At 36.4% G+C, this 23,928-nt stretch overlaps 2 protein-coding genes across 8 annotated transcripts in view; both read right to left on the bottom strand.

Annotated features, from left to right (window-relative positions):
* Positions 1–108: 108 nt before the first annotated feature.
* On the bottom strand, positions 109–3,588 carry cplane2 (ciliogenesis and planar polarity effector 2). Its single transcript, XM_052599985.1, has 5 exons — positions 3,411–3,588; positions 3,106–3,258; positions 1,575–1,699; positions 1,012–1,148; positions 109–547 (listed from the first exon to the last, which is right to left on the bottom strand). The coding sequence occupies exons 1-5, from the start codon at positions 3,514–3,516 to the stop codon at positions 310–312; spliced, it is 759 nt and encodes a 252-aa protein (XP_052455945.1). The 5' UTR covers positions 3,517–3,588; the 3' UTR covers positions 109–309.
* Positions 3,589–3,765: 177 nt separating this feature from the next.
* Positions 3,766–23,928, bottom strand: part of LOC128015806 (calcium-dependent secretion activator 1-like) — a 72,084-nt gene continuing 51,921 nt past the window's right edge. Inside the window, exons 14-31 of one of the 7 annotated variants that reach the window (XM_052599984.1) lie at positions 23,265–23,366; positions 22,531–22,594; positions 22,188–22,311; positions 20,172–20,240; positions 19,313–19,345; positions 17,380–17,486; positions 16,848–16,877; positions 14,241–14,397; positions 13,940–14,081; positions 12,770–12,931; positions 10,692–10,847; positions 10,405–10,552; positions 9,839–9,913; positions 9,675–9,758; positions 9,472–9,504; positions 9,265–9,372; positions 5,915–6,019; positions 3,766–5,068 (exon numbers count right to left, since the gene is read on the bottom strand). In XM_052599984.1, coding sequence (XP_052455944.1) covers positions 4,892–5,068; positions 5,915–6,019; positions 9,265–9,372; positions 9,472–9,504; positions 9,675–9,758; positions 9,839–9,913; positions 10,405–10,552; positions 10,692–10,847; positions 12,770–12,931; positions 13,940–14,081; positions 14,241–14,397; positions 16,848–16,877; positions 17,380–17,486; positions 19,313–19,345; positions 20,172–20,240; positions 22,188–22,311; positions 22,531–22,594; positions 23,265–23,366 — 1,876 coding nt within the window. In that variant the 3' untranslated portion in view covers positions 3,766–4,891. The remainder of the gene's footprint in view (positions 5,069–5,914; positions 6,020–9,264; positions 9,373–9,471; positions 9,505–9,674; positions 9,759–9,838; positions 9,914–10,404; positions 10,553–10,691; positions 10,848–12,769; positions 12,932–13,939; positions 14,082–14,240; positions 14,398–16,847; positions 16,878–17,379; positions 17,487–19,312; positions 19,346–20,171; positions 20,241–22,187; positions 22,312–22,530; positions 22,595–23,264; positions 23,367–23,928) is intronic. The other 6 variants (XM_052599978.1, XM_052599980.1, XM_052599982.1 and 3 more) reach the window with 6 other exon arrangements.

Here is a 23,928-nt window from a genome sequence, read left to right as displayed (position 1 = left end):
AAAGCGTCTGCTAAATGATTAAATGTGAATATATAATCTGAGGTTGATGAACATATGCATATAACAATGTTTCTTGTTGCAACTGTCTTCAAACTACAAGCAAACTCATTTTTATATTTTTGTTCACCATTTATTGACTCAGATATTTGTCACTGACTGAAATGACTAAGAAAATGATTTAGGCATTAGAAACCGAAAACTACTTCAAGTAAGTGGTATTCAGAGTGTTTCCAGAGCAGCATATTCCATCTATAAATTGTATTGCCCAATCCATGTTAGACTGACCCACAATATACATACAAGCTTAAGCTATACAATAATCTCTGAGTCCGTTTCTCTGAGAGCAGCCGGTGTGGAGATGGACACAGATGAAGCAGCCATACAGTCTTGGTGCCACAGGTTTTCTGCAAGGGCATTTAGGAGGGGTGCTATTTCACCAAGCCCCGCACTCACATCACCTCCCACTCTGAAGATCGGAAGACCCCAGACTTCTTGAAAATGTGTTACGTCGCTTTCTGTCACGTCTGTGTGCATAAATAAGTCAAATCTGCACTGTTAAGGGCCATAAATGTCAAATGACAACATAACATTATGCTGTTAATCAGAGTTATTTTAGTATCATTCAAATACATCTAGTTATAGTTTTTAGTAACATTATGAATGTTTTTATTTTTATATTTTACATGTTCATTTCCAACATAATTTTGTTGTTGTTTTGTCTTATATATATATATATATATATATTGTGTATTATGTATTATTTACATTTTTATTTCAGTTCTTGTTTATTTTATTTCAAGTAAAAAAAAAAAAAAATTAACTGTAATAACCCTGCATAATAGTAAATAGTAAATTCAGCTGGATAAAGCAAAAACTGTGTTGTTTTTATTTCAGGCTGCAAAGCAACAAAATGTGATTATTTTAAGGGGGGGGGGGGGGTGATTCTTTTCTGTACCCACTGTGGATTTGAATGTAAATGTCAACTAAATGCTGTTAACTGGTGAAGGATACTTGGTGCCGACGACCAGTTTAACCACTCGATCTGAAGATTCTGTGATCCGTGTTATCTGATTTGAAAGATCATCAAAGGAGCCACGATCAGTGAAGGAGAACAGGAAAAGGATTGCATCCACCTGTTCCTTACAGGACTGAGAAGAAGAATGACGTAATATATTTAACATCATACCATAAAATGATTCAGAACTTGTGGATTAAAGGGACAATTCACCCAAAAATTTACTCACCCTAAAGTTGTTCCAAACTTGTATGACATTCTTTATTCTGTGAAAGAAGTGAAATGACAAAAGAAGATATTTTAAGAATGATGGTAACAAAGAGCTGCTAGTCCCGACTGACTTCAGTAGTACTTTTGGTCCATACTATGGAAGTGAATGGAGACCAGCAACTGTTGGTTACCAATATTCTTCAGAACATCTTATTTTATATTCCACAGAAGAAACAAACTCATACAGGTTTGGAACCACTTGGTGAGTTAAATATGTAATTTTTTGGTGAACTATCCTTTTAAGGAAATGTAAGTGACATAAACTGTGTAATATGATGTTGATTCTAACCGGTAACATGTGGTCAAATCTTCGTATTGCACTTTCCCCACAATCCCAAAGCTCAAAGCGGAAAAACAGCACTCGACCACTCTCCTTCAGCCTTACAGGCCAGAAGACCACTGTTGTCTCTATGCCTATAAGAATCATACAGAAGAAATTACCACTGATGTTTTAATTGACAATATTAAATGAATACACTTACTGACAACTGGTGTAAACTGACACCTATCTGTGTGGATGTGATGAAGCATAACTTGACAAAGTTGCCATCCAAAGCTGTTATAAGTAACATGTTAGCAATATTTCTGTCACCATCTACAAACCCGATTCCAAAAAAGTTGGGACACTGTACAAGTTGTGAATAAAAACAGAATGCAATGATGTGGAAGTTTCCAATTTCAATGTTTTATTCAGAATACAACATAGATGACAAATCAAATGTTTACACTGAGAAAATGTATCATTTTAAGGGAAAAATAAGTTGATTTTAAATTTCATGGCATCAATACATCTCAAAAAAGTTGGGACAAGGCCATGTTTATCACTGTGTGGCACCCCCTCTTCTTTTTATAAAGGCTGGCTTCTTTTTTGACCTATAGAGTTTTAGCCAGCAACGGCGAATGGCACGGTAGTTTGTGTTCACCAACAATTTTTTCTGGAAGTTTTTCTGAGCCCATGTTGTGATTTCCATTACAGTAGCATTCCTGTATGTGATGCAGTGCCGTCTAAGGGCCCGAAGATCACTGGCATCCAGTATGGTTTTCGGGCCTTGACCCTTACGCACAGACATTTTTCCAGATTCTCTGATATTATGCACTGTAGATGATGATAACTTCAAACTCTTTGTAATTTTTCCCTCAGAAACTCCTTTCTGATATTGCTCCATTATGTTTCACCACATCATTGGGGGAATTGGTGATCCTCTGCCCATCTTGACTTCTGAGAGACAGTGCCAGTCTGAGAGGCTCTTTTTATACCCAATCATGTTGCCAATTGACCTAGTAAGTTGCAAATCGGTCCTCCAGCTGTTCCTTATATGTACATTTAACTTTTCCGGCCTCTTATTGCTACCTGCCTCTTATTCCAACGTTTTTTGGAATGTGTACCTCTCATGAAATCCAAAATGAGACAATATTTGGCATGACATTTCAAAATGTCTCACTTTCAACATTTGATGTGTTATCTATATTCCATTGTGAATAAAATGTAAGTTTATGAGATTTGTAAATGATTCCATTCCTTTTTACTCACAATTTGTACAGTGTCCCAACTTTTTTGGAATCGGGTTGGTATTATAAATTTATTCTGCAACTAAATGTGTATTATAATAAACGTGTTATGCGGCTGGTCAAGTTATCTCAAGACCGCCTCTGAATGGGGTTGAATATAATCGCTTATTTTCATAGGTCAGAAATAAGAGTCTTCATCTCACACGATGTGAGTTGAGATGTTTTTTAAACGTATTTATTAAAAGTACTATAAAAAAGATTTTTTACAATAAAAAATAGCTTAATACTTTTTAAATGTGTGATTCGTTCACCTGTGGTCTCATAGTGCATTTTGGGGAAATCGAGGCCAGCGAGACGGGCAGCAAGAGCGCTTTTCCCGACTCCAGTCTTCCCTGAGATGAAGACTTTGTAGCGAACGATGTCCACATTCATATGAGGAGGCATCATTGGTGCTTCTAACAGCCCTTAGTATATATAAAAAAACATTAAATGTAGCATGTATATGTTGGCTATAGCAGATACTTATTTTGCTTTTCTTTTCCCAAATGAACAAACTCTGGCCTTCGATAAGAAACAAGTGATGCCTAACTGCTGTATCCATGGTGATCATCCTTACCAAACTTTCTTCGTTTCTTATTATGCAGTATTCTGCTGAAAAACTCTCTGCTGTCTGGAAATCGGTGCCAGTCCGACACAATTATGGATCCAGGTGGGACAGACATTTGAATTTAGCGAAATTAGATAAATGAAAAGACGAATGCGATGCGCTCTGCGCGAACGTGAAGCCAACTAGATTAACCGTCAAACTGAAATACGTCAAAATAAAAGTCCAAAACGGAAGGTCTATTATTATGTAGCAAGCTCAAATGAAACGAACTTATTATTGTTTTATTTTATTTTCCTAATTATGGGGGTCCCTGAATCCACATTCTAAATAAAGACAAATGAACAAAATGTACAGGTAGCCTATATTAGTACATCATGTTATCTTTATTGAGAAGCCACAGCTCTTGCATATGACAACTGTTGGCTTTGATAAGGCAAACGCAAGAATGAATCCACCAGCTAATTGACACAGAAAAACAAAAACAAAACAAAACAAAAAAAGCTTCTGGAGAAGGTGGATCCCACCGGCATGCAGCAATGGCTCAGAATGCAATGTACAGCATCATATATACAAAAACAATAGTGAGACCCCAAAAATGGCACATAGCAGTTTCGACATCTACTAACATGAAGAGAATGTATTTTATTTGGACATACAAACTTAAAAAAGAGAGATCCTCTGCAAAAGTGAAACTGAACCAAAAATATAGCCATTTTGTTGTACTTTCTGACATCTAATTAAAATACGTCTCCAATGAGATATCAAAATGGAGGTATGAAGATATTGCATTTCTAGAATACCAATTCATTTTCATTTTAAGATGCCTGTAAGACAATGCCTAGTTGGATATTTGCAACAAAGGGCCACAGAGCCTCGACACGAAAGAGAGAAGTACAATGAAAATGTGCAGACACAGAAGACATTTACAGTTAACAGTTTTGAACTTAAATACAGAGGTTCCTTTTTAGTTTTGAAGCAGTTGGCATCCACTTTTAAAACAGACAAGACAAAGAAAAGTGTTCATACACTCATCTTCACAACAATGTACCATTAATGTATGTAAGAGTACGTCAAAGAAGCGCCATATATGTTATCGCATTGGACAGGGACACACCTAATAATCTCAAACAAATGGTACTCCATATTGCTTAGGAAAACATAGAAACAAATTCCTCAAATAAATGAGTTGGAAAAAATTGGTGCTTGTTTGCTGTTCTTATGTTATGACACAGCTAAAATTGCCAATCATGGTCTTTGCAATGTTCTTTTTACGCTTCATTACAATTCTTTGATTTGTATTGTTTTTTTTTTAGCTTAGTTTGTGGGCAATTCGAGCTGATGGGGGAGATCCTAGAGTGGCTAACTGGGTAATCAGAGTTGTTACATGCATCTTACATCATCAGGCTAAGTTTAAAGTGTTGGGGTAGGGCATAGAGTTGGATAGACGGGTCAGGTTCAGGGTGGTGGGTGGCACCGGATGGCTCGATGCTCTAATCATCCTCCTCGTCTTCCTCATCGCTGTCCTTCATCGAGATGCCCTGCATGCCCCCCTCTCTGACAGAGGCAGTGGCTTCCTCCAGGATCAGCCGGTTCCGAACCGTATCATACCCCTTGCTGTTCAATGTAGAGTCAAGAACGCCTTGCAGCCTAAAATCTCGATATTTCTTCTACAAGAATGGGAAATATCAGCAAGCATTATACATAGTATAAGACTTCTTTGCCCCTGAATGTTAAAGCTAAATACTTGTGTGTCAAACAAGGCCAGAAAGAATAGTGAGACTAGGGATGCAAGCTATTAAAATTCTGGACAATACCGATAAATAGCTGATATTAAAACTCAATACTAGCCTATTTTGTCTTAATTAATCACACCGGCAGCCAAAAGTTTGTAAATCCGTTTATATATTTAAACTGAATTTATGAAGCACAACATTATAATGTACAGTTTGAAAAAATAATTTTCATGTTGAGATTTGCAGTGTTATTAAATAAAAATATGGTAACACTTTATTTTAAGGTGTCCTTGTTACATATGTTACATGAACTTACTATTATAATAACAATTAATTATGCATAATTACATACAAGTAAATATAAGCCAAACCCAAATCCTAACCTTAACCATATAGTAAGTATTTTTAGTTAATTGATATTACTCTGTACTCAAATGCATAATTACACTGCAACAAGGACATGTATATAAATGTTACCAAAATTATCACTACTGTTAAGCTTAATTTTAAGCGAGTGTTACATGACAGAAAAGGTAATCGGCATGTAAGAATAAGGGCATGCATAATTTATATCTAATATAATACAGCAATTATCCATTAGACCAAAAACCCTATAATGACGTATTTAACTCAATATAGTACTGATTTTGTGCATCACTAAGCAAGCCCTGAATCATAAACTGAAATCTAGAACAAGACGTGTGGATTTAGCTTGACTAGAATCATACTACTCTAGCTTCAGAGTAAAAATAATTCCATTTAAGTTATAAAAAGAAATACCTTTACAACCCTGATGAGGATTTTGAGTTGATAGACATGAAGCTGTTGGTCCATGCGCTCAGTCAGCCATGTCGCCAGCAGATTCATAGTGGCTGTATACCATTGCTGCAAAGAACAAAAACACAGCATTCTCCAGCAAAACACAGACAGACAAACAAATGCATGCAAAAGACCAGCATGTGTAGACATATATAAAGACATACAGCAACCGCCACATGGGCAGGCGTGAGTAAACCCACAAAACACAAACTTAAACACTCCATTCACACAGGCAACTGATACCAACATTTACACAATCACACCCTCACTTAAATCCAAGGTTAGTCAGACAATTTGAAATTAATTCAAGAGCCAGCAGTGTGACTATCTTAAAAACAAATCTTGCATTAGGAAACTGCATAAAAATATTTAAACAAACACTTAATCTGCCCTACATTTACAGCTTAGACTGTAACCAAAGTTTCAAATGACTTAATACAAATCTGGTTATCTGAAATAAGCTTGAACGAAAGCCTTATTCTAATCAAAAGTCTTTAGCTTTTAAAAGCCATTCGAAGAAAATTAAACGGATTCAATTCATTGCTTCCCCCACCCATTCACCATTAAATTATGCTGCATGTTATAAAACAGCACTTGTGCATGAATCACCACTGAATCCAAAAGCATACTCTAAAGAACCCAAGATGCAAACAAAATGAGTGCAGTCTCAGTCAGGATCCTCAGAAACAAACTCATAAAAAAGTGAGAATACAGCAGGCAAAGGTGTGTTGTTATCTTAAACCATATCTACATAATGAAGATCTCATATTCATGCATATTCAGAATCACTTAAATGCTTCTAGTTCAAAGAGAACAGCACATGTGTGGTTCAATGAATGATGCAAACTATTTAGAAGAGGTAGTGCTGTATCCTATGTGAACAAATCAGTCTGAAGGGTTTTGAAGTGGGCTATGATCAGTTCACAAGTGGTACAAATAGCCTTTACCATTTAGCCAATCCATTTATATGTATATATTATGATATTATATACATCATTTCGTATCACTTGATATGTGATTATGTGAATTAAATCAGATTTCGTGTTGTATTAGGGTCATCTGATGGTTAGATCGGCGATTTCTCTTTATATCTGTCCACTTCAAATAGGTGGCCGGTCAGAGCGTGCAGTGCATGCAGAGAGTGCAGGTGAGTGTACAGGGCAGAGAGCTGTGTTTGTGTGTGTGTGTGTGTGTGTGCATGAGGTCGGATTTTTAGGAGGTGGGTCATGCTAGAAGATGTACACAGGAAGATTATTTGATTAGAACTCATGCCACTCGACAGAATGTGATCAAATAGCAGGACATTTAGAGATAAGTTCCACTTTGTCCTATAAAGAATGCAGAATGAGTCAGGATGCTGTCATTGGGTTAGGATAACATGATTGCAAAGTGTTTAGAGAGGGAGAATGAAATGAAAATGATACAACAGATGTACAGAAATGTAGTTGCATGCAACCAAAATCTGTAATACAAGTTGCATAATAAAAACAAAAAAACATCACAGTTGCCTGTTCAGACAGTACATGATGCTGGAAGAGAGATATTCAGCTTGGAAAATGGAGAGCTGCCAATCCTGTTAATGTTCTGGTCCCAATGTTTGTTCAAATATGTAACCCTGAATGTAAATTTAATATACTTGAATTAGCAAGTAACAGTGACTAATCAGTAATGGGAATTGTTTTTGACGTACAGCCCTAAGCTGAATATGCCTTTAGACAACTGACCTCATAAGATCACACTGAACCTAACAAATTTCCACAATTTCAGTCTGTTTGACACAACTGTCCAAGCAAGAATTCAGTTAAAACAAACAGTGAATCATTACAATCAGAAACATGCATGTTTCTTGCCATTATCCTTTAATTTGCCAATTAACGTTCACTATGTGGCTGCTGCCATTCTGAATTTTGGTATTTTTATAACTGCTTTTGATTTCATGCCTCTGAGCCTTTCACTGATGGTGATTAGTTTGGACAAAATATTTGAGAAGACAGACTGAAACTATGGAGCAAAAACAGGACAAATCATGCCAGATTCAATTTGGGTCTTTGAGGTTGGATGCTAAATGCATTATTACAAACTTAGTGTGGAGGGGGAAAAAGCACAATGGACATAACAAGCACTGAATTTTAAATAAAATAAAACAACACATAAATAAAGGCAGATCCATGCATAAGATGTGTGTCACAAATGTTCCAAACACAAGCAAGTAAAGCTGCAAAAAGTAATAACATAATAGACTTCCTTACAGTCAAACACACACACAAACGTACACACTTTTATCCACAATATTCTGATACATACAACCCGTTACAGTATGGTATGACACACAACTAAATATTCACACTCATATATGTATACTGGGAAAAAATACAGAAAATTAAATAATAATAAAAACTCTGACAAACCCTCACGCGCACACACACACACACACACACGGCTCCAAGACTTGGACACTTGTCCACACATCTGTTACATTGCTTATTAAAATACATAAACACACATGTATGCCATTGTGTAACAAAGACACATGTTCACAAAATCACAAAGGATTATTTTTCTAAACCGAACAGTGCTCTCTTATGCCCTAGGTCAGTTGGTATTTAAAATCAGGACAATCGCTTACAAATTTTATTTTAATACATGTCAATCATTGTTTAAACTGCAACTTCAATATGTAGAATTTATTAAAGTGTACAATTAGTTTTATGAAAAGCAGTGAAGCATTGGTTTTTGCAATTGCAACTGAAACTGATACTATAAGCATGAATTGCTTTGATGGTTTAAAAATCCCATATTACCGTACAAGTTAGGTTGTATAGTTAATTGCATGATTTTTTTTACATTTTTGTATAATATATTACTTGTTACGATCTGCCTCTTTTTCTCTGTGATTTAAAAAATTACATTTTGTGTTTAATGTCACAATTTTTGGTTCAAGATAAAATCAACTTTTTTGAGAGCACTGTCTTATAAATAATCCACTTTGTGACACTTCCCTCTTAAACAAGAAACCGCTGTGAGCATAAAGTCCAACGCACATTAGCTAACACAACACCAGAGCACAAAGGTCCAATGCATCGTGGCTAATGAAACACCAGAGCACAGAGAGCTGGAACAGGAAGTCACAGCAATGAGACATAAGGTAGCTGACTGAAAGCTTCAAGTCATGATTGGCCTTATGTGTCTGGATGTAAGATCTCCAGGTTTGGCACTCAAAATGTGACTTATCCCTCGTATGCCCCATTGTTTTGCCACATTTTGGATGGGCCCTCCTTTGTTAGGCATGGAGGTAACGGCATCTTACTTACATCAAATAATCTCTCTATATACACCTCCTCATTGACCTTATCTCTCAGAATGTCCTGAGAGTGACGGACAAAGGTCACATAGCCATCTGCAACGTCCATCCCTGGTTTCTGTGGAAGGGTGAAACCAGAAAAAAGTTAGTTTTGTATGGAATGGATGTGAATAAGAAAAATATATTTGGTAAAGTATGTTGAATTTTCAGTACTCACAGGGACATCCACATATTTTGATGCTGCTTTCACCTGAAATTTAAAAAAAAAAGTTTGACTCAAGTGCTTCTAAGAAAAATCGCCCTCCCTTAAAGTTGCACTAAGTAACTTTCTTCCTCTTATTTTAACACCTAAAGGAATTTTCAGTGTACATTAAAGCCCATACTAGAATTTTATAAAAAAGGGAAATAGATAATACTTACCGTGAAGGAGAGGAAGGAGGAGAAGAGAGTTCCCTCATCGTACCTGGAGATCTTGGCAAGTAAGTTCTCCAGAATGGCCACAAACTGTTCAGGTGGCACAAAACCATTATTTCGATGACAAACAGCCAACAAGAGTTAATGTCAACCATTTTCTCAAAACTTACCTTTGCTACCAAGAGTGAAATCATGTCTTTTACAGTGTCTTCGATTAGCTCATCGATTTGAGAGTGGTACTGTTTCTAAAATGTAAAGACAGATTTAAATACTTAGACGAACTTATATGGTGCGTATATATGAAGACAGAGAACTCAAAAACCAAAGACGAATTCATACAGAAATACAGTGGATGGCCAAATTCAAACTGAACATAAAGATGCAGATGCATATACAACCAAATTCATGATTGTACGTGATTAAAATATATAAGTTTACAAATTAAAATACGCAGCCTTGTAAAATAAATATAACTACTGAGGTTGACCAAACATGAAATTGTACTTAATGGAGACATTATTATTTTTCCTATAATTCCAATATTCTACAAAACACTTCTAGAAAAAAAAAAAGGATTAACGTTCTTTAAAAATGATTTCCTTTTATTCTCAAACATTTGCATATTATTCAATCCAAAAAAATCTATAAAGTTTCTGGGATTCCTGAAAATGGTGTGAAATTTCCAGTATAGATCAAGCGTTTGTCTATCACAACAATCAGAAGTTCTGCCAATTACCTCCTGGCCCATTTCCATGGCACACAGTTTAGCAGACTGGTCCTTGGCGTCCACCATCACATTGAACATGGTGCATAAGGACAGTGGGATGCGGAAATCTGTGGAACGGCTGCTTTTGGCCAGCTTAGATTCAAACGCTCCCCTGGTGCTGTTGACCAGCAAAGCATGTGAAGTAAATGAGTCATCTTGCATGAAATTTCATTCATACTTCAAAGTCATACTTTAAAATCTTCATGTATACCATCAAACGTTTTGAATCTGTTAAGTACTAGAGATATTATTTTTACCGTTTAACGCTGGTCTCAATCATGTCACTTGACATGAGCCTCATACGGTTATCCAAGTGTTTGGCAAACTCTTCTTCCGGCCAATGTAGGTCCCTGATGAAGGTCTGTAGGGCATCCAACTTCCAGAACAGATCTTCTGATGTTCCCGAGCCATTGCTGCCAGGTATAGTAAGATTTTTAGAGGTAAAAAGTCCAAAATATTCAGGATTCGAGGAAGATGCAGATTATCTAAGACTTTAAGATTGCTTTATTTTACCTATACACCAACTGGAGGTCCCAAAATATGGGGAATATAATCACACAATCAGTGCATGGCAAAACAAATGTGTTTACAAAACACTTCAATAACCTCGCATTTTTGCATGGTTATTAACCCTTATAGGACTGACCTGAATTCATGCATATGTAAATTTTCTTTAAAAGAGAAGGACCTGGGAATGTCAAGGTGAGAGAAGGCTTGCACAGATAAAGTTGAAACTAACAGATGCCAAGCAAGAGTGCTTTAACATGAAGCCAATTCTCTTAATGCCATCTCCTAGACTTTCTTAGAGTTAGTGTTTAATGTTAAAGGCGACTCTATATGCAATATGATTCTTAAAGGGATAATTCAACAAAAATGCAAATTCTGTACCTTTTCCTCACCTTCATATTACTCCAAACCTGACTTTCTTTTTTTCCCCCTTGGAACACATGCACAAAAATATGTTTTAAAGAATGCTTTTGTCCATAGAATGAACTTTCATTTTATGGACAATTTTTTTTTTTAAGTTGGTCCAGTGAAAAAAAATGTAGTAAAGATCAAGCTATCTCTCACCACTCATGCCCACAGAGACTAAAGGAGCTCCCAAGATCAAAACACACCATGCAGTCGACTCTGAGGACGCTGCCATCCTGAGTAGAAAGATGTGTCATAAGGGCCAGGGTTAAAGAGTTAAAACATAGGAGCGAATCGTGTCTTATGGAGACAGTCTCCATCTTGGAATTGGGTAGGCTCAAGTTCAAGTGGAACTTTACTTCAAATTCCTTATTGAAATGGGTATGATTCAGTGATCTTCTACAGCAATTGTGATGTCGCTCTAGTGTATATGTTGAAAAAGAAGCCCACTCTGATGTTTGAACTCTTTGGGTGTTAGTTTCTACTGCCTTGGATGCCAGCTACACTGAAGTAATGTCTACTTCAGAGCATCAGCTACCAACGCAATGACAGCGCTACGATCAGGCAGGGAGTTACACCAACCCACACCCACCTTCCACACAAAACAAAAACCAGTGTCCCTTTATGTTTAGACAACCTTTTTTATCTCAGCTATCCTACAAAATATTTATCTTACCAGTGATATTCTGATGATTATACCAGTTCTTTTTAATATCAACAAACCCTAATGTCATAGCATAATTCATGCAGGCACTTTTAGAAAGCACTAGCTTAAGGAATACAAAATAGTAATGAGATATTGACTACAACGACATTGCTCAGGATACAGGTAAATTAGAAAATGAAAAACTAAAGGAACTTTTTGAACTTAACTTTAAAATTAAAACAAAACTTGTTTTTTAAATAGTTGTTTTAATTCATCATTGCTGTTTTATTAATGGTTTTAGTCCAAAATTATGTGTGTTAACTTCAAGGACATCTAGTAGCTAATTTGTATGGATTGAATATAACTGTATTTGAATACAAAGCAATATCTTGGCTGTAGGTTTGGGTTGCAATCCAGATCTCACCACCTCAGTCTAACCTCAATGGCATGCACATTGAGGAAAATGAAGAGCTTTTCAGTTCTCATTTCAAATAACAAATCACATGAGCCTGTCTGGAACCCTTTGCAGGCTACTTGACATGAGAATGATTCCAGAGGCAAGTCATCTTGCCCTGTAGTTATTCTATATCCAATACAAAGAACATGGAAAATCTGCTATAGCCATCATTTAAAAGTCTTTTAACTATTGACAAGTTTATCAAACATCTTGCAACGCAATAACACTTAACTGCCGGTAAGTTAACTAACCCCAAACATTTTCATGCCAAGAAGACTTTAGAATGCATCAGATCTCAGGTAAATGCATTGAATACACACTCAGAGTCATATATAGCAGCCATCCAGGATGGAGTGGAAAAGCTAGGCATTTGTGGAAGGTTAACAGATAGTCCTGCTACTGGCACGGGAAGATTTGGTACTTTGGGAATTTGGAGGTTCACATTTGGTAGATTCACATTGGGCAGATTACTTGTTAAACTCCTGCAGAAACAGACAAAAAAAGAAACAAAAAAATTCCATAACAGTGGCAGTGTGGAATGCTGCAAATAAGCAATGTAAGACATACAATACAAAAAAGAGAAACTGAGAAATGGAAAAGACCATTTTTTACACATAAAGGAGCAGACATAACAACTGGAGGGAGGGAATCTACAAGCACATTTAAACAGAAGACCTGAGTAGAAAGAAACTTGTGGTCAATAATATCGACAACAGCAGACTTATATAAAAAGGAAGTAAAAGCAGAATTTTTCCACAGCAAGAACAAACAGCAGCTTGAAAGATTTGAGGATGGTGGTGGGGTGTTACACATATAAACAGACAACAAACAGATGAGAGAAACCATACTGACATATATTTCTCAAGGGCATAAGCTTAATTGACATAAGAGTATTCTGTTAGGCTGGGAATATTTGGGTAGCAGTATCTTTTCTAAAGATAGCAGATTATCTAAATACTGAAATCTGTTCGTTGGGAACTGGTATGAAATCATTAAAGTCAACATGCAAACCAAAATCAAGCATGACAGTATTGATTAGGACATAAAAAGCATTCAGTTTAAAGTGCACAATATGAGGGTTAGTTCACAAATTAAAAAAAAAAAACACAGAAGAGGATGGAAACCTACAAGACACTGGCTGAAGTCTATCCAGATATTGTGGACTTGGTGAACTTTCTCTAAATGTTTGGCAGCTTTCTCATATCAGGGATGGTTACAGAGGTCACTCTAGTATTTACATTTTTTTTTCAAATGGTGTAAACAAACTGGTTTCAGACTTTACCTGAGAAATCTAACTGGATGCTTAACAGTTTCATTTGATTAGCTGTTTATTTTTGCAGATAACAAAATCCATCATAAGATGGGGATATGCCTATCCCTGCTATCTCATATATAAATTAGATATTTTATTTAGATTTTTGTGATGTTTTTGTCCTGAAAGGCCCTGGCTCCCAGTGACCACACACATCGCTGAGGAAGTGGTGTCTTACTTTACAGGTTCCCATGACTCCCGCTCAAATCCCCTGTGAATGGACTGAGCGATGGATGACTCCATAAGATCCACATATCGCACCACAAGAGGGGCGTACAGGTCCTGCAGGTGTTTGTGAAACTTTCCGTTACACAGGTGATCTGTAAAAACAGAACATAGAAGGTTATGACAATTTTGAGAGTAACATACCTAACTTTTACATTAAAATCTCTATTTTAATCAGAATGAGAGTACTTTGCAGTACGCTTAGATGACAATACTTTCAGAACTCTTAACTAAATATTGCAAGAAGTGCTTACAGTCGATACGGAGGAAATCATTTAGAAGCTGAAAGAGCGGGAAACTGTCCCAGCTCTCGGGAGACTGGATCTCAAGTGCAGCATCCATATCAACTCCATAGAGTGACAAGAAGTTCTCAGCATGCTCCACCATCAGGTCTGACCACCATGCAAAGGCCTTGACAGTCCAGAAAAGGAAGAAAGAATGGAAAAAAACAAGCAGATAGTTAGAAAATAACAAGAGTATTAGGTGACCTCAGGCAAGAAAAAGATTGTAAACTGGTTAAGTGTCTGCCATGTGGCATTTCACATATTCACTTTGTACATCTGCTTCTAAAGTAATATCTTTCCATTTGAATGGTACGAGTTCAAATGAAGAGAAGTTAGAGTTTTGGTCTGAGTGATTCATATTTTGCTTCAACATTTAAGGTCCTTATGTTAATTAAATAGATAACGCTTTCAAGTAACCAGTTTACAAGGGTTAATGTGATCAATTTATCATTATGGAATTTAAAACTTACATTAAACCATTTATAAATTTGCAACACAGAAAAGTATACTAAATATCTTCCAAAACAAAGTCTTAATATTATGAAAACCATTTCACCATAAGAACAAATTTATGAATCTTCTGTAAAAGGTTGCATATCTTAAGAATTCTGAAGCCCTCTAAAGGAAACATGTTATTCCAAATAAGAGAAATATTCAAACTCATTTAATGAGAGGGCTTGTCATTCAAATCTAAAACATGAAAATACACCTTAAATTTCGTGTTGCAAATGTTTGCATATTTGTGAGCAGAGGTTATTTTTCTTATATCAGGTCAATTCCCAGTGGAGTCAAGATGCCAGAGGAGGTGCAGTTCTCATGCAAGTGAGGTAGAAATCCCTGCATGCTTTTGCCCTCCAAATGGAAGATGTAGTTCAACCGTTCACATCACTGCATCCCTACCCTTCGGGATGGGGATGTGTCTTGCGATCATGCAACACTGCCATCTCTGATACGCCAAAAAATGCAAGCAAGCAGCAGACATCTTTACTTGGCAATGCATATGGTTTGACTGAATATTTTTTATTTAATCTCTTAAAGTGACCATACATTTTGGGCCTGTAGTTGGGCATTGAGCAGGAGTTTCTGAGATCAATCAGGCTTGCTTGCAGTCTTGGCATAAAACACTTTTCTTCTAATTCAAACAACCAACCATTGATAAACCCATTCAGGGAATTGATCAGCCTTTTTAAGAGGCTTAATCCTTCCCTTTGGTTGCATGTTATGTCTTTTTTTTTTTTTTACCCCTCTAAACCCACAGTTTCAAAGAGCCTCGAAACATTTCCCCCAAATCCGCTCTTCTACAAAGGGATAGCAAGCCCTAAAACCAGACTTACCACACATCTTACCTGCAGGCTTCATAATTAACACTTCAAAAGCTACAGTGGTCATAATATTGGGACCAACAAATATAGCATTTGCTAGTGTAGCAGGGCAACGCATATGGCTGAGCTTAACCAGACAAACATATATAAAGTGGGGTTAGAGAGTGATAAGAGACACCAAATCCAAGCAACCCATGAATCCTTCCCCAAGGCCCTTCTTGCTTATCTGGAAGTGCTGGGTATGTGTTAACACTGTCATACTATTTACTAAATGCTAAAAGTATATAACACGAAATAAAATCAGCAAGAGTGGTCCTGGGAAGAGGGCTATGTCATGAAATTGGATTGGTCATTTTGAAGGATTGTGAAGTCTAATTACACTAGTAGAAGGGAACATATATTACTGGGAAAAGTTAGGGTGACACAACTAGCGTGGTGCTGGGTAAATGTAAACGTTCCCCTGGAAGCAAAGGAATCATTGAGCACTGACCTTGCTGGTCAGGGACACAAGCCTTACAAGTTTGAATGGAGACTTGACAGGCACAATGCTGAGGAATTAAGACGAACCCATGTAGGATGCGGTAAAACATTCTCTCACGTTGTGAGGAATGGGACATTACAGGGGAAGGGAACCCTTCATAGCTCATGCACAAGCCAGTAAGGGGCTTTTTTCACTGCATTAATTTTGATCACATACCTCTTTTCCCTGCAACAACACCATGGAGTGAATGGTGAGGAAAAATATGATCAGTGAAATATGAAGTGATGTATGTGCAAAGTGTTTAAGTAAGCACAAAATATTGATTATGAACAAATTTTCCAAAAACTTTTGGATAAAAAGTCACAGTTGTGAGATTTAATTCAACTGGATGATATAAAGTTGTAAATACATTGGGTTGAAATTGCCTTCTATGGTTATATAGTATGATACCAGCGGTTGGGCAGTGAAGTTATACAAAGTAAAATGTAACAGTATGATATACAGTTGGTTCTATGATGACTTGGGACTAAATCTAAAATATTTTCATCATTTGTGAATCTTGATCAGTGTGTGAGGGGGGAGATGTTTAAGAATTTCTCAGAAATCCAAGAGACCAACACTTTATGTTAATTATATCATGTCCTTTAAGAATCGTCTTGCCATACTCCACCCAGACATAACAGAAAAGCCCTTAACTGTGTGAATTGACATGCTTGAGGGAAAAGGTACACTATGTGATGACAACTTAAGAAAAAAAGAAACATGATACTGTACCGACTGGTCTCCTGTACTTGTGACCGCAGCCTGTTAAGCATATTCAGAAAGATACAGTAAATCTATCAAACTCAGGAAGACCATGGATTACCTAATACTTTAAATTGCATCTCGGAATAATTCTAATTATGTATTTGCTCTTGGAGTAGTAAATGCTGAAGCATGCCAGTTATTATAATTATGTCTTAAACCCATACTTGGCTCGCTATACATAATGCATCTTCAGTTCTAGTGAGTTATAGGCATTCCAAAGGAAACTGTCTAACATTCAGAATATAGAAACAATCTGTATTCTGAGGCTTTCTTTAGAGTATAGATCCAGGGAAAGTGGTTTAGAGACCTGGATCTCACGGGAGACTGAACTCTTGCTGTTTCACTGATTTCCGCTAATACAAATTGCATTGTGCAAACTGCACAGCTGCCTTTTTTATTATTAGAGAGGAGCCACTGGCCATTTAAATCAGCCCTATTTTGTACTAAAGAAAAAAGAGAGTGAAAGTGAGGGAAATAGAGAGAAAGAGTTCAGACTCACCTCTGCGTGATGGTCCTGGTTCTGATGTAGAACCTCAATTACTAACTCTGCCAGGCGGATGACATGCTCCAGTTTTTTAGCAGGCGTAGCTAGGTTAGCTACATTCTCTGGAGCAGAATGGTGGGGAAAAGAGGGATGGTTAATATTACAGTGGTTGATTATTATATTTATTCTGTGAATCTGTGATGTCATGGACACTACAATGCAGTTTGAAGAAGCTAAGTTCATAAATACCTAACTGTGCATGCAGAAATGACAACACTGTTGATGACACTCATAACACTTCAAGGGAAAAAAATGCCTAACTGATGTCAGAGACACTAGAATGTAATCGGTGAAGTAAAAATATTGTTTGAAAAGCTTGCAACTACAATGGGCTTCAAAAGTCTGAGACCACAAGTGGTTCTACATAGCTTTTTTCATAATTAATATATATTTATATCATTACTAACTATATAATCAGCATAATAGTTGAAGTAAAAAAATTTTTTTTAAAAATTAAAAATTCATAGTATCTATCTCTCTTTACACAGCTTGCATGAACTCCTTTGTGTAGAACCTCATAATCATGTGCTCCAGCATGATTTGAAAATGTTTTAAATAGTATATTCCCTGTCAATGTACACAAAAACAGAATAAATGCAGAATCTCTACTATGCTGTGTTTACATCATAACTTTCCCTAAATCCTAACATTTTAAATCCAGGTTTGAATTTTAGATGTTTAATGCGGACACAGACTTTTGGACCCCACTGTTAATACATTTATACTGACACAGTATTTTTATGTATCTAGGTAAATTCATAATAAAGGGTAGGACTTCTCACTGCTGTCTAGAATCTAAGGCCAGCATATGAGAGAAAAAGCAGACTGTCAGAGATATGCAACACTTTGATGAAATGAGAACATCAGGACACACAACAGTGTTTCTGGTTTAACATATAACCAACTTTAATCTAAACAAGATGAAATGAATAAGACAGAAAAAAGAAAACAGCTAAAGAAATAAAATAAAATACCGACCAACTCAGCAATGCTGAGGTCTCCACTAAAGGAGAAAAGAAAATCTTTAATTTATTGAATTAAATGTTACTTCGGTCATGAGGGACATGACTTATTTATCATTTCGTCTGACTCTTTAATCTTAGTGACTAGAATAAAACATGCCATTGGTTTATCGGTCTGTTCAATTCATGGGTTATTAATGGGGTTGGATGCCCTGTACTTAAATATACTACACTGTGAACCATTAATATCTGATATAAACTCATTCTTCCTAAGGCCATGATGTCATCAACAAAACATGATAAAGCATTGACAATGGATTTAATGATAATCTCTGATTATCATTATCCAAATTTCATACTTTATCTATTTTCAATGTGACTAAAATGTTGTGGACTGGGAATTAAAGAAGCAAAATATTTTAAACTGGTGAAGATTTAGAGAAGTGGTTCTCAGCTGGTGGGTTGTAACACAAAAACAGTTAGCAAAAATGCAGCAAAACCAGTTGAGTACTACTTATTTATAAAATCTAATGATGTCAAGATTTAGATATTCTTCAGTTACAAACTTATTCCCAGTACTTTAGTGAGAAAAATCTGCAATCATTCTACCCTCACATTTTATCACATTGAAAAGTCTAACACTGAAATATTTGTGAAAGATAGTATTGTTTCTTGTAAGTCTGCATGATGTAACACCATCAGTCTGACCATTAAGTGCTAATAGGTTCCGTTTCTATCTAAAGTTCCGTTTTTACCCAAATTTTTTGCACATATTTATAAAAGAATACTATCTTCACAAAAAAAGAATTGCACAAGGGGGATCCTTGTGTTATGGTGTTTACAGGACTTTCAGACCAAATAAATTGTCCCTGTAAATGTGTGATGTGCATGTTCCAGACAGGAGATGACGTCAAACATAGCTTCACCTGGATCCTTCTGATCCTTTAGAGTTTTCTCAACTTGAGAGAAAGAGAGAGAGAGAAATAAAAAGAGAATCAGAGCAACAAAAGGAGAGGGAGAAATAGGGGAGAAAGAGAAGGGAGAACTGGGGGTGGAAAAATTATTATTCCTTAAGGTGGCATATTTGGCCCAAAATCGGTGCAGCATCCCTGGTCATTTCACTCTTAGTCACTCACCATAGAATTATTGTGTAGTTGATATAGAATATATAAAAAAAACAATGGCACACAAATACACATGTAGATAATTACCTGGAACGACAAGAACAAAAAACACATAGCAAAGTAGCAACTGAAAAACACGCTGAACAAATAGACAATAGCGATTGTTCGGTCGCACTTCAAATCGAACACAGCTGTAGTAATCACGAACAAGACAGACTTGTGATTTTGGAACATATAAGTCATAGCTCGTACACGTGTTACTAACTCCTGCTCTCCCAGTAGCTCAGGCACCTGTTGATGTGTCTGGAACCCCCCAGTGAAACCACCTACCACACCACAGTAACGATATACACTCAGACAAAGTAAAATAGCGGCCAAAGTAAAAATGCATTCAAGTCACAAACATGAGCTTCAATCAAAAACGAACAAGAGGAAGCTGAACGGATGCATCAGTCATGTTGTATTACAAACAGATGGAACATCTCTCCCAAAGGGATTGGAATTGAAACGTTACGTATCATTCTCTAGTCATTGTCTGTCATCTGTGTGAAAATGGCAAAACAGAAAATTCCAAGAAGGACGTGACATGGAGGATTGAGTTGATGAAAGAGAGGTAAAGAATGAGTGAGGAGTGAGGAGAGGGTGAGGAGTTGTTACTCACGGATGGTTAAATCCATCACTTGTGTAGCCAAGGAGTAGACAGGATGATCATACATTGCCCTCTTTTTTCCTAAAGAAAAGGAGGATTCCGGCATGCAAGAGTTTGGGGTCAGAGGAAAGGGGTCAAGGGTTGAATATGGTGAAGGGATGTCTTGTGTTAAGGGAAGTTCTCATTAAGAAAAGTTTTTGGAAAGGTCGGATAATACAATGTGTTTTGATGGTTAAAACCCTTAGATCACAATCACCCTTAAACTCTCACTTGGACACAGTACAAATGAGGAGCAAAGTGGAAGTGGAAAACTTTTAAAGGTGCACCACTGTTCAAATGTTTGGGGCCAGTAAGGTTTTTTTTTTAAAGAAATTAATCCTTGAATTTAGCAAGGATGCATTAAATGCATCAGTTTTATAAAAAAAAGAAATTAATCATCACTGTTTTCAACAATAATATTGAGAAATGTTTCTTAAGCATCAGCATCTTAAAATGATTTCTGAAGGATCATGTGACACTGAAGACTGGAGTAATGGCTACTGAAAATTCAAATTCAAATTATAATATTTTACACTATCACTGTTTTCTGTATTTTAATCAAATAAATCAATTATTGGAAAGAGACTTAAACTTTTTTTTTAAGCACATCACCCTCAAACTTTTGAACGACAGTGTATTGTTCACCCAAAAATGACAATTCTTTCATTTAAAATGGAGAATTTCATCTCTTGTGTTTTTGTCAAAAACTTTTCGGAGCAGCCAGACAATTTTGTTTAATGGAAAAGGACTGCTTAGTCAGCGCAGTATCTGCTTTGTGTTCCAGTGAAGAAAAGAAAACCATAAACATTTTAAATCACACGAATGACATGATGAACTATTCATATTTGGGTGAGCTGTTCTTTTAAGGATATTGTGTCAATATCAGCCAAGACCGATTAGAGAGGCACAGATACTGTGTTCTGAAAGATTGTCAGCATTTGGCTCTTGTGTCATTGGTTTGTCACATTGTTCGAAATAAGCAACAGAACCAATGATTTGATGAAGTAGAGGATATTCATTCAGCGAAACGATTTAAAAATGATCTTCAAACATCTAAACACAAACATCCTCCTCAAAACCAGCACACAATGACTTTTAGTCCTCTTCAAACAGACACCTCTCCATATTGCCCATCCTTTTCTTTCTTGTAATCCTCTTTCATGCTTGTTGCCCAACTTGGCATTGTTTCATGGATGCTTCCCTCTTCATCTCATTGCTCTTTCTCCCAACCTGTTTTCCTTTAATGGGCTCTCCCTCCCTTCAACCGCTCCTTCCCACATACTTAATTTATTTCACCACATGGTCCGTCCCCATTCCTACATCCTCCCTCTCATTTTCCTTATTCCTTTTCCTCCTCTGTAACTATTTATCTACCCTGTTGTAATTTATCATCCTGTTTGAGCCACAATAATAGAAAAGAGAACGTGTGGAGACCGTCTGAAAGATGTCCAGTTTTCTATGTTACCGCAGCAGATAGGAAATGGTAAGAAGCTCTTCTTTGTGTGGAACTGAATGCATTTTTACACACAAGTCCACAAAAGGAGAATGGACAAGAAGACATTTAAACTTTTCTTGAAAAGAAAGAGAAAAACAAATGCAGTAATTGTCTTAGAATAAACACGTATATTATTTCAATCAAGACAGATGCTGTGCAGTTCAAGAATGTAGTCTAGTGTACTAAAATATATGTATATAAATGTATATATTTATCTGCAAACCACCAAAATACATAAACAATTTAAACCAAACTTAATTACCCAAACCTAAATTACTTTTCCTTTCATAAACTGAAAGCTGAAGAGTAGATTATTTACTCAAAACACATTTTTCAAATATAAACCCCAGTTTATGCATTAAATGGATATAAATAAATGGAAGCAGAGTACTTTTTTTCTCTAAAGTACAAAACTTCCCTTCTGTTTAAAACCATAGCATGGTTAAGTGCTTTAAAATCATAATGCTGTGAAAGAAGGGGGCAATGCTAGTCACCTTCCTCTCTGGCGTAGTCAGTGATGTGCTGGTAGTTAATTTGAGCTGCTTGCTCTAAGCATTTACGAATGACAGCCTTGACCTCCTCCTGTGGGACTGGGGTCACAATGTCCTTCATAAGCACCTGTGAAAAAGCACAAATCCAAATTTGTTATCTAGTGACAAAGTTTGTTGTCCTCCTGTAGTATGAATAAGTCATACTTTTTTTTTTTTTGTGAAATGATGCATGGCAGAACAAGTAAACATAGACAGGCGGTGCTAAATATAATAAAATACCATCAATTGCTTCTCTTTTCCTTCTATTGCTGCTACTCTGAATCAATATAAGCAATGTTGTCATTACCCTCTCCAGCAAAGACAGAGTGGCTTTCAATGCTCCCTCAGGGCGACCGAACGGAAAGCAATACCTATAACAACAAAAATTACATTGTGGTTGCTAAAATCTTATACAATTATATTGTTGCATGTTAAGTGGAGAAAAAAACAGAAAGGTGTGCATCAGTGGTTCTCAACTGGTAGGCCGAGACCCAAAAATGGGTTATGGACAGCAAGGTAAAAAACACAATGCTAAATGTGAATAATACAATATAATTAAAATGCAACTGTTTTCAAGAAAAGACAAAATACTTCCCATATCTTTTATGGCTGATGTCAGTCAATTAAATTTGATTTGAACAGGCTGTAATTGATATGTTTATGCACATATTGGCTGTGCACTCCTCATATTCAGCATAATACAATATTTGGCTCAGCATTTGTTCCATGCATTAAGCTGATAAATCACCTCTCCGCTGCTGTTTATGCATTTACAAAACTGTCAATTACTTTACTCTGCCTAATAATTTGCAAAATGATGGGCCTATGCAGTCCATGGTGATATTATTTTTAATATATGATTTTGAAGCACATTTTTGTCTACTTTTGTGGTCTTAAATTTTTAATGAGGTGTTGGATTGGATTGTTTTTTAATGAATATAAAATCTGTGTCCTGAAACGAAAGCAGTAGAACTGCTGATGTTTCCTGCTATAATACAGCTTGTGAAATGTTCAATGAAGGCCTTACGTCTACATACTCACCTAAAGTTTGTGATCTGATTCTCCAGAAGGACACGTAATCGCTCTTTGATTTCCTCAAAGCGTTCTTTTTCCTCCACCGTTACTGTTCCAAGACCATCAGGCCTATTTTACATGCAAAATATGGCAATTTTGAGCCAAGACAAGAGGGATACAAATCCAAAGAAAGTCTTGAATTGGGTTATTTATTATTTTGAGCCAAGACAAGAGGGATACAAATCCAAAGAAAGTCTTGAATGGGGTTATTTATTATTACAACAGCTACTTATGATACTACATCATTGCTTTTTAAATCTCTGTATATTTTCAGGGAAAGCAAATCAAACCACATTAACATTTCAGTCTGTAGTATATCACACTTGTAACAATAAAATACATGCCTGGCACACTGAGTCCAGAAAGAACATCTAACCAGAAGCAACTTTCTTAAATCTAATACACTGGCTATAAATGTATTTGTACCCAGCAGATGGGACCCTGTTGTGATACTCTTGGGAGACATTGATTCCAACCCAATTTTTTTATTTACAGCTATCGATGTTACAATACTCTACTTGGGAAAACGATTAAAATATATTGAATGCACACTCAGCTGTAGCACAATAATAAATATGCTTTCAACAAGTCAGTGGGAAGAGAAACCTAAACTAAACATGCTGTACAAGTG

This window comes from Carassius gibelio, chromosome A6 (genome assembly GCF_023724105.1).
Source record: "Carassius gibelio isolate Cgi1373 ecotype wild population from Czech Republic chromosome A6, carGib1.2-hapl.c, whole genome shotgun sequence".
Taxonomy (NCBI): domain Eukaryota; kingdom Metazoa; phylum Chordata; class Actinopteri; order Cypriniformes; family Cyprinidae; genus Carassius; species Carassius gibelio.
This window is presented reverse-complemented; position numbering and strand designations above follow the sequence as displayed.